Here is a 15,516-nt window from a genome sequence, read left to right on the forward strand (position 1 = left end):
TACTGTATACAGAGGTATAATGCTTGTTTCTCGTTAATACTCTAGAGTTCTACCTGTGAGGTACCTAGCCTGCTGCTAGTGGATCTTCTAGTAGATACTAACTGTACTAACTGACCCTCAGATGGTGCGGGGTCTGCGGAAGCCCCACACCTTTTTCGTCATGATTGCACTTTCCCAATCCCACCTCGGTACCTTACCTTACCAAAGTAGGTAATGTATCCATGGCCCATTTCGATCCCATTTGTCTGGTAGCTTCTGCCCCTCATCCATATTATTAATTCATGGTCGTCAGGCCAGGTAACCACTGTACTACCACTGTACTACCACTGTACTACCACTGCACAAGATGTCTCACGGATGTACCTTTCGGCATGCTCGCTGTTTGCCCGTCTCTATTGCGCCATCATTACTAGTTACCATGGCCTCCTGATTGAATCGGCAAGGGTACCGACGCTTAGCAAGATACAGAAGACTAACAACACCAGATCGTATTGATATAACTTTTGAAAAGTCCCCTCATTCTGCCTGCCATCCTCATGTTCACCACCACTGCTACTAGCACTTCTCGATCCATCTATCGAGCATTGAGACCTGCTACACTCACTGCTTCTACTACTCTTTCTCCCATTCCTGCCATCGTCCGACCAGCCCACATCCCTACTAGACCTCTGGTATCTTTGACGACCACCGCTCCCACCTCCGCAAAGCGTCCTATATCAGTCCCCAAGCCCAAGCACCACCCCGCCGCAGCTTCCTCCACCTCGACCTCTATCATCAACAATCGGTACTCCCGAAGTTTCTCATCCACATCTTCCGCAATGTCGTCGTCTCCCTACATCGCCGAGACCCCGGCCGAAGTGGCCAACGCCAAGGGCCTGCACCTGATCACCATGAACACGCCCAACGGCCAAGCCACGCAGATCATGCTCGAAGAACTCGCCGACGCCTACGGCACCGAGTGGACCACCACGCTGATCAACATCATGACCAACGAGCAGAAGAAGGAGTGGTTCCTGCGTCTCAACCCGAACGGCCGAATCCCCGTGCTCGTCGACAACACCGTGTCTCCGCCCTTCTCCGTCATGGAGACGTCGGCGCAGATCTTGTACCTGGAGAAAAAGGCCGATAGGGACGATAAGTTTGGGTTCAAGGACGAGTTCGAGCGCAATGAAGCCTTGCAGTGGATGTTCTTCTGGCATGGTAGTGGCGCGCCATACCAGGGTCAGGTCAACCATTTCACGCGGGCGGCGCCGGAGAAGATTCCTTGTAAGTGACTTGCTTGGATCGTTTGAATGTTCCTTTCTGGTACATTGGTGTGATCCCGTGTTCCCCAGTCGGTGTTATGTTGGTGCGTGCGATGTTTTGTTCTGTGTTTTGTTGCGGTGTGGTGGGGTAAAGTGGTGAGGGAGTAGATGATGCTTTCATGATGAACAGACCGCAAGCACGAGGCGGTGGGAGAGGAAGAGGGTGTTACAGTTGTTTCTGTCTGCTTGTGCATCTATGTTTGGATCAGCTTGATTTCCAGCTGCTGCTGTCATCTCGATGTCTGTCTATTTGTGCCAGCCCCAGCAACATTTCCCCTTGACGGGTCGTTACATCATACTAACCTGATATGTCCTCCTTAGACGCGATCGACCGGTTCAAGAAAGAAACCCTGCGCGTTTACGGTGTCCTCGAGATCCGTCTGTCGGGCAAGTACACCGGCGAGCCGCGCGACTATCTCGCCGGCAAAGGCAAAGGCAAATATAGCGTTGCCGATATCAAGACCTGGCCGTGGATCAAGGGCTGGGAACGGTCCGGCTTCACCCAGGAGGATATGGCACCTTTCCCACACCTGTTGAAGTGGATCGATCGTATTGCGGAGAGACCGGCGGTTCAGAGGGGTATTGGCGACAAATATGTGCAGAAGTAAGTCGTCTTCTTCGTCGTCATCGGTCCCTCTCGACAGGTAGCGTGTGAGAAGGTTGAGGTGCGAGAAAGAGGAGATGTATATACATGTACGCCTCGATAAGGGGATGAGGTACAAAATGTGCACGAGGTCGTTTACATAAGCTAGAAACATGCTAAAAGGAAACCCCTTTCTGCTACCAGAACTTCCAAGATATGAATTGACAACATTCAATCCCTTGCAATATGTACATGCTCAAATGTTCCTGTAGATCATCCGTTGTGGGTTCAATTATCCCGGTGATTCTTGATAGACACCAAACACGTCTATACTTATATGTCCCAGGGTTTCAGTCTATGCTTCTTAACTGGTCCACAGCCGATAGCCGCACGACGAGAGAGTGTAACGGGATATCAGGCCGTCGTCCTCGACTAAGTGGCGACAAGTTTTCCGTTCAAGAGGACTTTTGACTACCATGCATAGCTTTCCGGATAAAAATCGATGCCAGCACAGCCTTGACCCATCGCGATGGCCTTGACCACAGCTGAGCGAGTAGCGTCCGCCATGCCAGCCGGACAACATGCAACAATCGCACAGATTCTCTTCTCACCGTCCTCTGCCGAAGCACAGCGCAACACCACATTCTCCAAGCGAGGACGGTGGTTGAACATAGACACCCGGATCCCATCGGGCGTCACGGTTCGAGCGGATGCCGAAAGAGGGGAATGCTCATCGGATTCCCATTCTGTGGGCTGATATCGGGAGTCAGACGTCATTCCACTTGGGACCATGGGCTCCATCTCTGAAGAATCCATGCCATTGCCGGGCTCATCCACCAGTGTCTGTGCCGGAGCAGCGGCCCTGGTATTGTAGATTTGTACCGAGATATCGAGTTGACGGCCAGAGAGCTGTGCGATCTCCGTCAACCTTGGCTTCAGCTCGCGGTCGAATGTCTCTTGGAAGAAAGAAGGCTCCTTCACCGCCCACACAAGGTGGAGATGCTGTACTCGGTACCCCTGCCCCTCGCCCTTGTTTTGTCGAGCCAGAGCCAAATCGAGCATGTTCGAGAGATAGGCGAGAGCAATGGCGATGCCTGTGCCGCCGACAATGAAAGCGATAGTGTCATATCGGCAAAGATTGTGGTTAGGTCCGTAAGGCCCTTCAATCAGCACACGCAGGCGTCGACCGGTCTTGGACTCCCCTGTCTGGCGTCTGACCAAGTCTCTCAACCGTGAAGTAAGCCCGTCATAGGGTCGAATGACAAACTGCAAGTTTATTTGGATCTGACGATTCTTGTTCTCTTTTTTCGTTGCGGTGGCAGTGGTATCTGGAAGCTGTTGTTCATCCTCCTGATCCCCAAGTTCCCATCCACTCAACGTGAATGGATGGCTCTCGTACCACGTCGTGCCATGCAACAGGTACAAGAAATAATAAGCACCGGGATGAGGCACGGCCGAAGGGGCAACAACCCTGGGCACGGTGATCCAGACGACATCCGTGTCGGGACTGTACGTGGCCAGACTGGCGCGGTAGGGGAGATTGCAGCGCACCACTCTCGCCAGCCTCATGGCCCGATCGGCAATCCAGACGACAAAGCACGGCCAGAGCAAGACATTATACGCGCCGTCGAAGATCGCCACGTGGTACCACATGCCCACGAGCACCATGACAGCCAGAGTCATGTGCAGGAACAGGAACAGCTCGTACAGTCGGCTGCGCACAGGGTACAGGGAAAAGACCAGCAAAAGGCCCATACAGATCGTGGCAATGCCGCCCCAGTACCAGTACCGCTGACGCCAGACGGACCAGTAATGCTGCACGCCGCCCTCGACCAGCACGTAGATGGTGTAGGCGAGACTGTGGATGATGGCCTGCACGGTCGACACCCGCGCCACCCAGCGGTGGAACTGCATGAACGTCTCGAAGCTCCAGCCGGTGATCCAGAGAAGGAGGTTGTTTCGCGTCGCGAACAGATAGATCAATGTCAGGTTCGCCGTGCCCATGACCCCCGTGCGGTCGCCGATGTATCGTGCATATTGGAGACGTGGGTTGGACCAGTATAGGTTGCCGGAGAAGACGTCGTAGTGGCCGAACGTCAACACGGTATTGAGCAGAATGAAACTCAAGATCGTGAGCGATTGCAGTCGAGGCGGCACGATCCACCAGCCGAGGGGTTCGGCGCAGTGCCGAGAGAACGCGGCGGGGATCAGGACGTGTTGTTTGATCCGTCGCTTCATGTCCTGGTAGAAAGTGCTGTATGGGCTCAATGCTGTCGAGTGCTGATGCTGGGAGTTGTGCTTGGGGTCCCGGTTCTGGTTCAGGAAACGGAAGAGACGGAATCCAAGACCGACAGCGACGACCAGCGTCCAGAATACAAACATGGCGATCCTGCAGCATGTTCAGTGGTGAAACATAACCATGTGCCGAGTGTGAGGTGAACTTACGCATAAAGAACACTACTGCCCATGGAAATGTTGTAAGCTTCCTGTAGAGTGAAAGTTAGTGAACGCTGTTTGGTAGCAGGATGGATGGAAGGATGGATCAGAACATACCGTTGTCCGCAAGCCATCCTCAAATAGAGATCGAGAAGGGATGGCTGGACGATTCACTTTCGAGTGCGTCAGAAAGTCTGATCGCTCGATGACTTGGAATTGTGATCGGACATCACCTGAGGTGATATTGCTGATTGAACTGAACGGTGGCAGCGCTGTTCCGCCATACCGGATGCATGTTTGGTTGAGTGCGTCGAGGCCAGGCTGGATTTCTCGGGCCGGACAGAACTCTCGACTACATATATAGGTCGACTTGATGCGCAGAGAGCTGGTGCATTGTCCTACATAATAAGGCAGGTCTGGCGCCGTGTCTTCGAAGACGATCTTGCTCAGGGTCAATTGGCAGGCTGAGACGCATGAAGCCGGGTCGCATATTATCGGAACGGCGAGGGACAGTGCCGTAACCACTCCCAGAAGTCGACCCTGCATCTCTTGGAGTGGAGTCTCGCTGGCATCACCCTTGAAATTGTCGGTTCAGGAGTGCTCCTTGGACCAGAAGGTAGAGGGGGTTGGTGGTATGGTGAGGACTGATTAACAAAAACGACAATGTTGATGTAGTATCATTGGTGCTGGATGTCTGGCGAGAGAGATAGTGATTCCCCAAGTCGGCTGGATGGGCAGTACTCAACAACACAACAGGAGCGTATGCGAGGCTATGTCTCTCCGTCTGGATCGGCGAGGCTGATGGAGACAGGGGGCAGAAGTGAGATCGATCTTATCTGATGCGGAATCTGATAAGTTTCTGAAAACTCAAGCGGAGGAAGCAAGCGCCAAGCCTTGGCAAGGCTAAGCTCCGAGTGACGTTTTTGGTAGGTCCTTCAATAATGACGATAACTACAGGTACGTGCTACATTAGGTATATGTAGTATCAGTAAGTCACTGTTCATCAATGACCTACAATAGAACATCTTCTTTGCACTTGCCAGTGCCCAGCCTAGTCCGGAATGGCTCCTTCAAGAAATCGTGCAATATGAATTGAAGCCTCGCATCTTAGGTAATGCCCGCTTGCTGACTTCCACCATTAACGCCGAATGCCTGGTCCACTCTTATCGCCGAGCTTGGACTTATATGGACGACACCTCTGGAGTCCGAGTCTACGACATTGTGTAGGTACCGTCCTGGCCCGAGAGGGCGCCTTGTTTGTCGCTCATCATCATCTTTTCGGTCATTGTCCACCGGGAGAGGATGGGATCAGACCGGCCGATACATCGGACGAGGCTGCGTGCTGTCCATTCATGCATCCCCTGTCACCGGAGAAAGGTCAAGTGTAACAGGGCTACGCCATGCAACCACTGCAGCGCCCGGCGACGAGAAACAGAATGCCAATATGTGACGCCAGCAAATCCTCGGGCAAGAACATCTTCCAGAAGTGCTGTTGGCGACAAAGCCTCGCCAGAGTCGATAAGTCCTTTCAGGAACGAAGACAAGGCAGTGTTGCCACATGCTTCTCAACAGCAGGCCACGCCCGGCTCGCTGGCAAGTCATGGTGCCAATGATGGCGAGGACAGAGCTCCACAGCAACTTGTGCCCTCAGAGTCTACTGTGTCTTGGGCAACGAGCGAAGAGATCTTGCCAGAAGTCACGCCTCGACCTATGTTTGCACGGCACAGCAGAGGGAAGACAAGGTTCAAAGGGCCAACGCACTGGTCGTTGTTATCTTTCGAAGTGAGTCTGCAGGATGAAGTTCTAGGTACATGCTTCTAATGTCTCCAAAAGTTCAAGGAATTGGCTCCCTTCGTCTTTGGCAAAGAGCCGGATTTCGATCGTACAAACCAGGAACTTCGAGCCTTGAAACAATTCTATCCCATCCGGGCAAACCGAAACTACCCCTTCCGATCAAACTCAACCATTCCTTGGACCAAAGAACGTATTCGCTCATTGTTGCCGCCTCGGGCCACGACTGACGCATATATCGAGCTGTACCTCAACACCTATGAGAAAACACACGGTATGCTACACGTACCCATGTTTCGGGAAGAGATGATGCTCTTCTGGCGCACACCTAGTGCACTTCCCTACGAGTGGCTATCGCAGTTCCTAATGATGCTTGCTCTCGGGTGTCCGAGACACGAGAGACTTCGACGATCACAACTCGTCGAGTCCTTTCTCGACGGCGCGGAGGCCTATCTGATGCAGTCGCCATTCCAAGCCAAACCTAATTTCACATCGATCCGTGCGATGGCCATGATGGTGATTGCCAAGCAGATCGACATTGTCGCATTCGATGACTCTGGCGCGGTGTGGTCGTTTCTGGGCCTCGTCGTCCGTCTGGCAATGTGTTTAGGGTTCCACCGCGATCCGCAATGGTTCGATTCCATGTCACCACTCGAAGCAGAGACGAGGAAACGGATCTGGACAACGCTGGTGTTTATGGATGTGCAGAACTCTCTGGAGACCGGCCTGCCTTTACTCCTGCATCCGGATGATTACGACTCGCCAGCACCGGGGGACCAGCTGGACGGCCAAAACCTAGCAGAAGACAACAGTAACACTGCCACGGCATCCCAGCACGCAGATGAGGCCAATGATTCAGCCTTCCAGTCTATCCTGAGCAAATCGTTTCCGCACGTCTTGCATATCATCCGCCTTGTTCATCAACCGCTCAATGACACGACTCGGCGCGTCGTGCTCGAGGCTGAAGCGAAGATCCGAAACTTGCGCCAAATAGCAGCTGACACGTACCCGAAGTACTCCTCGGACGACAAGACCGACACTCTGATCCCGCCATGGAGACAGCTACAGGGTATTCTGTTGGAGATCTACTTCCGACGAGTGTTGTTAGCTTTGCACCAACCTTACGTGATGGCGCCGGACGCGGCCAAACGCTACCCAGAATCGTGCTGGAGTGCGCTGGAATCCGCGCTGGCCATTCTCGTCCTTCAGCGGAGACTGTATGGAGAAGCGGCCGATCTGGTGTCGATCGAATGGTTTGCGGAGTTGTTCAAAGGCGATTTCTTCGTCGCGGCGCTGTTTGTCGCTGTGGGCATTCGACGCAAAAGCTTCGGTACGCAACAGAAAACCTCGTGTCCCGGCCGGTTAGCCGAGATCGATATAGCCTCGCAAACTCTCGAGGCGTGCTTGGCCATCTGGAGTTCCAAGGTTGGCTTGTCGGTCCATCACTTCAAAGCACATCTGTTTCTCGGGGTTGTGATCGCCGCCACGAAGGCGTCCGAGGTCCCGCTGCATCTGAGGATCCAAGAGGCTGCAGCCGCAACCATTGCCACAGTCAGAGCGACCATGTTGCAGCACAATGAAAACGACCCGGAACTCCAACCAGACAGAAGCTGGGACGTCGGAGCAAGATTTGATGTTGGTTTGATGCAGGGAGGCGTCTTGCCAACCGATCTGACTACGGGAGGACTTTCCGATGTCAACGGCTTCCACGCGGAGGCGCCGATGACGGACCAATTCTTGTCAGAGCTATTTGTCGACGACCCTCCGTTTGCATGGTCTTTTGATTGACCCGGACCTGAAAGCATGCAAAGATCTCGAACTTATCAGCGGTGTTGCCGGCCTCATGATTGATCTTTGCTGCTCAATACTTACACTTACACTCCATGCTTTTCTGGTAATAACAAATCCGCGTCCCGATTCAAGTGTATATACAGCAGCGAGATCGTTCTCCTCCTGACTGAAAGAGCGAGCTTCTATACCTAAGGTAGCCAAATCTTGGTGCAGCATCTTGCAGTCAGAAGATTGGGTCTCTTTTCATCCCGCCTCCCTTCCAACTCCCAGACTTGTGAACAGTCTACAAATCTATGCATATTGGCCGTGTGGCCCATTGGACTCTGGAGACTTTTAGAATTTTCACACGCGCCAGCCACGGTTCTTTGCGAACAAGCACCGCGCACAAAGAGTCAGAAACGCTCCGCCAACCAGCACCGCACCACTGAAAATAATGGCCTGATCATAACTCTTATATCGTGCAATCATGGCTCCCGTGATCGGCGTCCCAGTCAGGCCGGCGACGCCGTACACACCCAGCGCCATGCCCACATAGCTGCCGATTTCCGTCGGATGCGGACAGACCTCGGCAACGGTGGTGGTGAACAACGCAACGACGACACCAGAGGAGATGCCATACAGGACAGCAAAGACGCAGATTGCAGCCGTCGAGACGATGCGAAGCCAACAGAAGACCAGAATCCCACTGGCGAAACATGCCCCCACCAGAAGATTGAAGCGGCCCACATAGGGCGCGATGAATCCCGACGACACTCGACCCACGAGCGAACCCGAATTGAGGATGGCAAGCGTGTAGATGGCCAAGTCCAAGCCCATGCCTTGGGCCTCGGAGTATGCGGGCAGGAAGAAAAAGGGCACAAAGAGGCCCCACCAGACGAAGAACATGCCCACGACTTGCACCGTGTACACGGGATGTTTGAAGGCATGGACGAGGAGATAGCGGCCTTTTCGGGGCGGCAGTCGGGCCTTGACGGTCAAACATGCTGTAAGGCACAGCGCCAGCACCAGGAAGCCGACGATGCGCACGGCCCAGCCGAAGCCGAGCGAGGTGTGGTAGATGATTCGGTCGAGCATCACGGGGAAAATGACGCCCCCTAGGGACGAGCCACTCGACGCGATCCCCATGGCCAGCGGCCGCCGCTTGTGGAAGTATTGTCCAATCACGGCCACAGCGGGGGCGTATGCGAGTCCGTTGGCAAGACCGCCGAGCACGCCCTGCGCTAGGATGAAGTGCCAGTATTTCTTGCATATGCTGGTGAGCATGACCGCGGCGACGTAGATGATGGAGAAGGGCCAGAGGACGACCTATTGTGGGTGTGAGTATCAGTTTCCAGATATAGGAGATGTTTTCGGAAGCCTCATAGACTGTGCTAGGCTCCTGGATATTTGAGACTTGAGTAGTAAGACTTACCCTCGGACCCCAAAGATCGGTCAACGGACCCGCGATGATGCCTGCAGCAAATTGGAAGAACACCTGCAGCGACCCGATCCAGGAGATCGTGGACGGCGTGTATTCATGCAACGTCTCTCGAAGATAATAAGTCTCGTACACACTAATCAACAAACGTCCATGGTCAGTTGTTGTGGTTGTTGTCGAGGGATAGAGCACAAAAGTGTAGTGACCAGTACACCAAGGTCCAACGAACTTCAACTTACCCAAAAGCATTCAAATATCCAAAGGTATAGAACATGACGCAGAAACAGCCCAGCACGACCAGCCACGCTCGACCTCCTCCCTCTGGATACTCCGGAGCCGACGCAGGCGCAGACTCAGACTCTTTGGACCTAGCAGTCTCGCCTTGTTCGTTTGCCACGTTCACCGCCGTCATATCGCTTTGCTGTCGGTCAATAAATACTCCACAGATTTGATGCCTAGGAGAATGTTTGGAGAGCCTGATGTCTTCAGAGGTAGGGGGGATATTGGTATTTATGTCGCGACACACTATCCATATGATCCACTCAACATCTGTCCCAGTCGCCATCTTATGGCCGAAACCGTTACATCCTTACCTTAGAGCCGACACCAGCACTAGTCTGGAGGTCTGGTATCGGCCTTGAAAGATCAAATCTCAAATTGACTTGTTCGGCGATAATTGTGGCTCCTTCTGTCTGGCGGGACATCGGCTACAGTGAGTGCTCCGATGTCGTCCGCCTTGAGAGCGTAATTCTGAAGTAAGTAAAGATGCCTCCAGTCAGGCTCGACCGAGTTACCGATTCAGTGCAGGACAAGCAAGGACAGTGTCATTTGAGGCCTTGTGGAGGACACCAGCGACGCATACACCGGCCAGCGCGGAGTCGGGACAAGGAGCGATCCATTCTCACAGTCAGGATATCATCTCGGGACGTGACATGGATCTGCTGGTTCCATTTGATGAAAAGTCTTTTCTTTCTCCGAGCCAGGAATCTCACATCCAGCAGAGGTGTGAGTACGTCGGACTTGATTGCGACAAGATCGACAGCACTTCAAGTTGTTCATATCTTGCAAATGCAATGGCGCCATGCCTCCGCCTCGGCTGCGGCCTATAGTCATGGTACTTTGTCAACGGTGATATCGTGCTGTCAAGGTCACTTCCCATGTTAGGGTGTAGTAAGCACCTGGCTCATTGATATCTTGTAGATATTGCGATGCAGTGTAGTCTAGTTGGTAGTAGTAATACATTACTACTGTGAAGTACTAGTATTAGGGTTAGGGTTGATTACCGTGGAGTGAGTGATCTAGGGCGGATCATTTAACCCACTCATGTCAAACTTGAGTTGATGTTAATGTGCTGGTGGGTGACGTAATACGCAGGCCGCAGTCACTGTGGTCACTGTGCAACTGAATCATGTTGCTCTCAACCTGCTCGCGATCTACCAAGTAGAAGCCATCTGGTCAATTCTTCTTCATCTTCCCTTCTACACCGACAACCTTGCGACTCACACTTTCTGCTCGGCTCACTCTACTTCACTTCCCAACCAAATTCGCAGTCTCTGCTAGATACTCCAGAACCAAGCTCTTTGCAGTTTCAATCCGCAATCATGACGCTCTACTACAGCTTGGTCAGTGCCTCCACCCACCTCGAAACCGACTTCGACTCGAGACATTGTAATCGTCCAACCCGTGCTAACCATGGAATATAGGTCTTTGTCCTTTTGGTGACGGAGATGGTGCTGTTCGTAGCACTGATCATCCCGTTGCCATTCACCGTCAAGCGAAAGATGTTCAATTTTATATCGGAAAGTCCACTGGTCGCCAAATTACAATATGGAATGAAGGTACTTGAGCACCACGAACAGCAAGCAGTACGACTGATCTGACATCTCTCAGATCACCTTCATATTCATCCTCATCCTTTTCCTCGATAGCGTCAACCGAGTCTACCGGGTGCAGGTCGAAATGTCCGCTCTGATGAAGGACACTTCTGGCGCGGGGTATGTCTGACAATCTTGGGCACTCTCCAGAACGATTTTCGACTGACTGTAGCAGACGAGCAGCCGCAATGGGCTCGGACCGTATGGAGGTCCAGGCTCGCAAGTTCTACTCTCAACGCAACATGTACCTGACTGGATTCACCCTCTTCCTGTCTCTCATCCTCAACCGTACCTACGGGATGATCCTTGATGTCCTTCGCCTTGAAGAAAAGGTCAAGCTGTATGAGGGAGACCCGCAAGCCGGTGGCAAGGAAGGCGAGAAATTGGGCAAACATTACCGTGCCGATCAGATCGGAGAACTCAAGAAGCAACTCGAAAAGAAAGACAAGGCGTTGGAGGCCATGAAGAGCCAGGCAGAGGGACTGCAGAGAGAGTATGATGAATTGAGCGTCAAGTACAACCAGACGAACCCTAGCACGGGCGACAAGAAGAGCAACTAGCTCAAGCCAGACGCGCCTGGAGGCGATGGGTTGATCTGAGGATGGATTAGCAGGGACTCTCGTTCGACGGGGGTGGTGCTGAAAAGTGTTTGGGTTGAGGTCACCGCCTCTTATCTGGTACGTCGTGCTCGAAGACAGTACGGCACAGGCATATTGGTAGTGGCGTACAGGGGCCACGGGTGAAGTCGTGGCCGGCGTCTCGATAGGTGAGAGAGATCTCACGTTGGCCAATGCATTTGCTAAAGGCGGCAGTAAGGAATAGAATACCAGATATCTTGTCTGGGGCAGCCCTTTTCAGCAGCACAGTTACATTGAGTTCACTTCTTCACCGGCGATGGCTGGATGACAGCCGTGGACTAGGCGTTATGGCCAACCTGCAACCCCTTTGAATTGAGGCTGTATTTCTCGATCCCATGATGGCGTGGCCTCTCCTTCCATGTTCTATGAGTCCTGAATGCCCTTTGCGAGCCCATGTTGATGAACAATACCACGTTGGTAATTGGCTTATATCTGGGAAGCTGGGAGAGGGTACCGGTGTGACCTGTGCAGGAGCCTAGAAACCATCGTGCCGAAGTGAAGACGGATGGATGCCACGATTGGTCGGATCGTGTCGTACGTCTCGTATTGATATATATATATATATACATACATACCCACACCTTCACTCTTTTCCGGCAAGAACTTTCCATCCTTCAAGGGCCTGGCCAACTCTTCACGATCACCCGATAACTAGTCTTAACCGATCACTCGGTCGACTACAAGATGTGTTTGGCATGGCCGACGATGCGAAGTGACGTCCGCTATGTCCCTGGGTCTGACAAACAGGAGCGGCTCGTTTGGCCGATCAAACAGAGAGTCCCTTAGAGTCCCCCACGTGCATCAAAGCTGTGGCTGTCCGTTTTCCGGTTTACAACAAGCAGCACTTTCTCATCTCTCGATCACCAGTAATGCATGTCCAGCCCGCTCGAACAAGTCCCTTCCTTCTGAACGAACTACGACGGGAAAGGCAGCTCAAAAGTACACGTGCATCAATCCAGGCCGCGCATACCAATAACCCTACCGTCGATTGGCTCGATTGATAACCCTTGTATACTCTCAAGCTTCACGAAGAGCTTGTGTGTACCCCACCAGATTCAGCTTCAAGGACAAGCGAAACACATTGACGAGCGTCGAAGACTTGAAGAGCATGAGCTCGCAGGTATAAATTCTGCCCGACGTCCGCAAGGTAAGTCGAAGAGAAGAAACCAACAGGTCTTGCATCTCTGTTTCAATCGCAGTTGGAGTGGTCAAAATGCTGCCATTGTTGGTTTTTTCGTCGTTGATTGCTGCCACCATCGCTTCTTACGGCGCCAACTTGAACTATCGTTCCCCTTCCCTTCATCATCCCGGTCTAGGGATTTCGGTGCGCAAGGTCGTCAAACGGCATGATCCCAGAGCGGCCCTGGAACCCTCCCAACTCAACTTCACCCATGGAGTTGCGTCTGGTGACCCCTACCCCAACAGCGTGATACTCTGGACAAGATGCTCTCCTACCTTTGACGACGTCAAGGACAACAGCACCACTTCCGGTTTCGTGCCATTATACAATCCTGTGCCGATATACAATGACACGGACGAAGGCAAGCCGCCCTCCAACGCTCCTGTCTGCCTGGACTGGAAGATAGCTTCTGATAGCAGGTTGTCGTCCGTGGTGGACTCCGGCACCGTCTACACGAGCTCGGATGTCGATTACACGGTCAAGGTGGAGGCCACCAAGCTCAAGCCCTACACTCAATACTGGTACCAGTTCAGCGTGTGCAAGTCCAACCAGTCCAGCATGGTCGGCAGAACCAAGACTACCCCTTCACCGGATGACGACGTCAGCTCCGTCAATCTGGCCGTGTACTCGTGCAGCAATTTCCCCTTCGGCTACTTCAACGCGTACGGAAACCCGGTTCGAAAGGACTCGGTGGACTACGTGCTGCATCTGGGAGACTATATCTACGAGTACGCCAACGGCGAGTATGGCTGGGGTCAAACGATCGGCCGTGTGCCATTGCCAGACAGACAGATCTACACTCTCTACGATTACCGCAAGAGACATGCCACCTATCGGACGGACCATGATTTGATTCTCAGCCACCAGTACTATCCGTGGATTCCTGTGTGGGATGATCACGGTAAGCGTTTTGCGCAAACCCTTTGAAATGTTGGGACAAGACACTGTCAACTCACTGACCTCCTCTGACAGAGGTCGCTGACAACACTTACCGGGATGGCTCATTGGAGCTCAACAACACAGAAGCGTCATTTGTAGAAGATGGAGGCGTCTCTGTCGACCAGCGAAAGATGAACGCCGTACGGGCATATTTCGAATGGCTTCCCATCCGGCAAGTCGAGATGGGCGACGATGTAAGATCCACCGTCCCTCTCCCTGTCTCCCCTTTTCTCGTGCCAGCCATGTATAACGAACTTTCATCTAGCTCCGCATCTGGCGCTCCTTCTCGTTCGGCAATCTCCTCGACATCATGATGCTCGACACGCGCCAATACGACCGATCCATGACCGACCTGTACTGGAACACGGACTACGTGCACGCCATCTCCAACGACGCCGGCCGGTCGATGATGGGTTCCCGGCAAGAGAACTGGTTCTACCGATCGCTGATCGACTCCAAGACGCGCGGCGCGACCTGGCGCCTGATCGGCTCCCAGACGATGTTTAGCCGGATCAACGAATCCTTGGCCTACGGCAACGTCAATCCGCTCGACTACGACGCATGGGACGGCTACCAAGCCAACCGCAACCGAACATACCAGACGCTGTACGACCACAACATCACCAACAACATCCTGATCTCCGGCGACAGCCATGCCAACTGGGTTTCGGATTTGGTGTGGCTGGACCACCACGCCTACGACCCAGCCACGGGCGAGGGATCTATCGGCGTCGAGTTTGGGGGGACGGCCGTGTCCTCGCCCTCACCGGGCGGACAGAACATTTCGATCGCCGCCAGCGTCGATGCGAGTCAGTGGCTGGTCGGCGCCAACCGGGAGCTGCAGTGGAGCGAGCTCTACTACCGCGGATACTTCGAGCTGCATATCTCGCAGCAGGCCGTGAAGGCGCGCTACTTTGGCATGCCGACCGTGGTGAACCGCAATCCGGGGGAGATCTCGCTGGCCAATTTCACTGTTGTTAGTGGCGAGAATCGTCTGCATCGCTTCAATGGCACCGTTGTGCAGGCGCCGGTGGAGAATGGCTGGGTCAAGTTTGGTGAGGTCAGACAGACCAATGTCACCAATTCGACGGATACGGGCTTGTACTATATCAGCCATGAGAATGTGGAGGACCTGTAGCTTTTGTAGGGGGCTACTCGAGAGTCGAGATTGGAGAGGATGAGAATGGAATAATATACGATATATCAGGCTGAGCTGAGTAGAGAAGTGTCCAGATATGTTATATACATATACATATACATGGAACCAATAGTGCATCGGTGCAGACGAGACTGTGTGATGACCACGCGACGGATGCTGACCCTAATACTCACTCGGTCATTGTGGCCTAGCAGCCTCGCAAGGCTGAGACGATCGCTTCGGGGATAAGCAATCTGAGGTCTAGGAGAACGCCAACAAGGCTGATTTTGACTTGGACGCAACACGGCAAGACACTGCAGGACACGGGCTAGGGGACACCCACTGACCTTGAGCCCCTACCTACGAGGTATGTATGTATATATGTATCAAATCCTCCAGATCTCAGCAAGACAGACATACACACC

At 53.1% G+C, this 15,516-nt stretch overlaps 6 protein-coding genes across 6 annotated transcripts; 4 read left to right on the forward strand and 2 right to left on the reverse strand.

The window, feature by feature from the left end:
- Positions 1 to 818: 818 nt before the first annotated feature.
- Positions 819 to 1,912, forward strand: A1O1_07142 (uncharacterized protein; the record flags this gene model as incomplete). Its single annotated transcript, XM_007728015.1, has 2 exons — positions 819 to 1,266; positions 1,626 to 1,912. 2 exons carry the CDS (start codon positions 819 to 821, stop codon positions 1,910 to 1,912), a joined length of 735 nt encoding a protein of 244 aa, XP_007726205.1.
- A 446-nt stretch (positions 1,913 to 2,358) lies between these two features.
- On the reverse strand, positions 2,359 to 4,869 carry A1O1_07143 (uncharacterized protein; the record flags this gene model as incomplete). The annotated part of the gene is made up of 3 exons (XM_007728016.1): positions 2,359 to 4,276; positions 4,333 to 4,373; positions 4,441 to 4,869. 3 exons carry the CDS (start codon positions 4,867 to 4,869, stop codon positions 2,359 to 2,361), a joined length of 2,388 nt encoding a protein of 795 aa, XP_007726206.1.
- An 890-nt stretch (positions 4,870 to 5,759) lies between these two features.
- A1O1_07144 (uncharacterized protein) lies at positions 5,760 to 7,902 on the forward strand (the record flags this gene model as incomplete). Its single annotated transcript, XM_007728017.1, has 3 exons — positions 5,760 to 5,809; positions 5,856 to 6,105; positions 6,157 to 7,902. The coding sequence occupies 3 exons, from the start codon at positions 5,760 to 5,762 to the stop codon at positions 7,900 to 7,902; spliced, it is 2,046 nt and encodes a 681-aa protein (XP_007726207.1).
- A 345-nt stretch (positions 7,903 to 8,247) lies between these two features.
- On the reverse strand, positions 8,248 to 9,734 carry A1O1_07145 (uncharacterized protein; the record flags this gene model as incomplete). Its single annotated transcript, XM_007728018.1, has 3 exons — positions 8,248 to 9,210; positions 9,317 to 9,458; positions 9,562 to 9,734. The coding sequence occupies 3 exons, from the start codon at positions 9,732 to 9,734 to the stop codon at positions 8,248 to 8,250; spliced, it is 1,278 nt and encodes a 425-aa protein (XP_007726208.1).
- Positions 9,735 to 11,049: 1,315 nt separating this feature from the next.
- A1O1_07146 (uncharacterized protein) lies at positions 11,050 to 11,756 on the forward strand (the record flags this gene model as incomplete). The annotated part of the gene is made up of 3 exons (XM_007728019.1): positions 11,050 to 11,160; positions 11,213 to 11,316; positions 11,372 to 11,756. The coding sequence occupies 3 exons, from the start codon at positions 11,050 to 11,052 to the stop codon at positions 11,754 to 11,756; spliced, it is 600 nt and encodes a 199-aa protein (XP_007726209.1).
- A 1,291-nt stretch (positions 11,757 to 13,047) lies between these two features.
- On the forward strand, positions 13,048 to 15,091 carry A1O1_07147 (alkaline phosphatase; the record flags this gene model as incomplete). Its single annotated transcript, XM_007728020.1, has 3 exons — positions 13,048 to 13,915; positions 13,987 to 14,147; positions 14,219 to 15,091. The coding sequence occupies 3 exons, from the start codon at positions 13,048 to 13,050 to the stop codon at positions 15,089 to 15,091; spliced, it is 1,902 nt and encodes a 633-aa protein (XP_007726210.1).
- Positions 15,092 to 15,516: the final 425 nt, after the last annotated feature.

The sequence above is a fragment of the Capronia coronata genome (assembly GCF_000585585.1).
Source record: "Capronia coronata CBS 617.96 chromosome Unknown acBCG-supercont1.6, whole genome shotgun sequence".
NCBI classification, from domain to species: Eukaryota; Fungi; Ascomycota; class Eurotiomycetes; order Chaetothyriales; family Herpotrichiellaceae; genus Capronia; species Capronia coronata.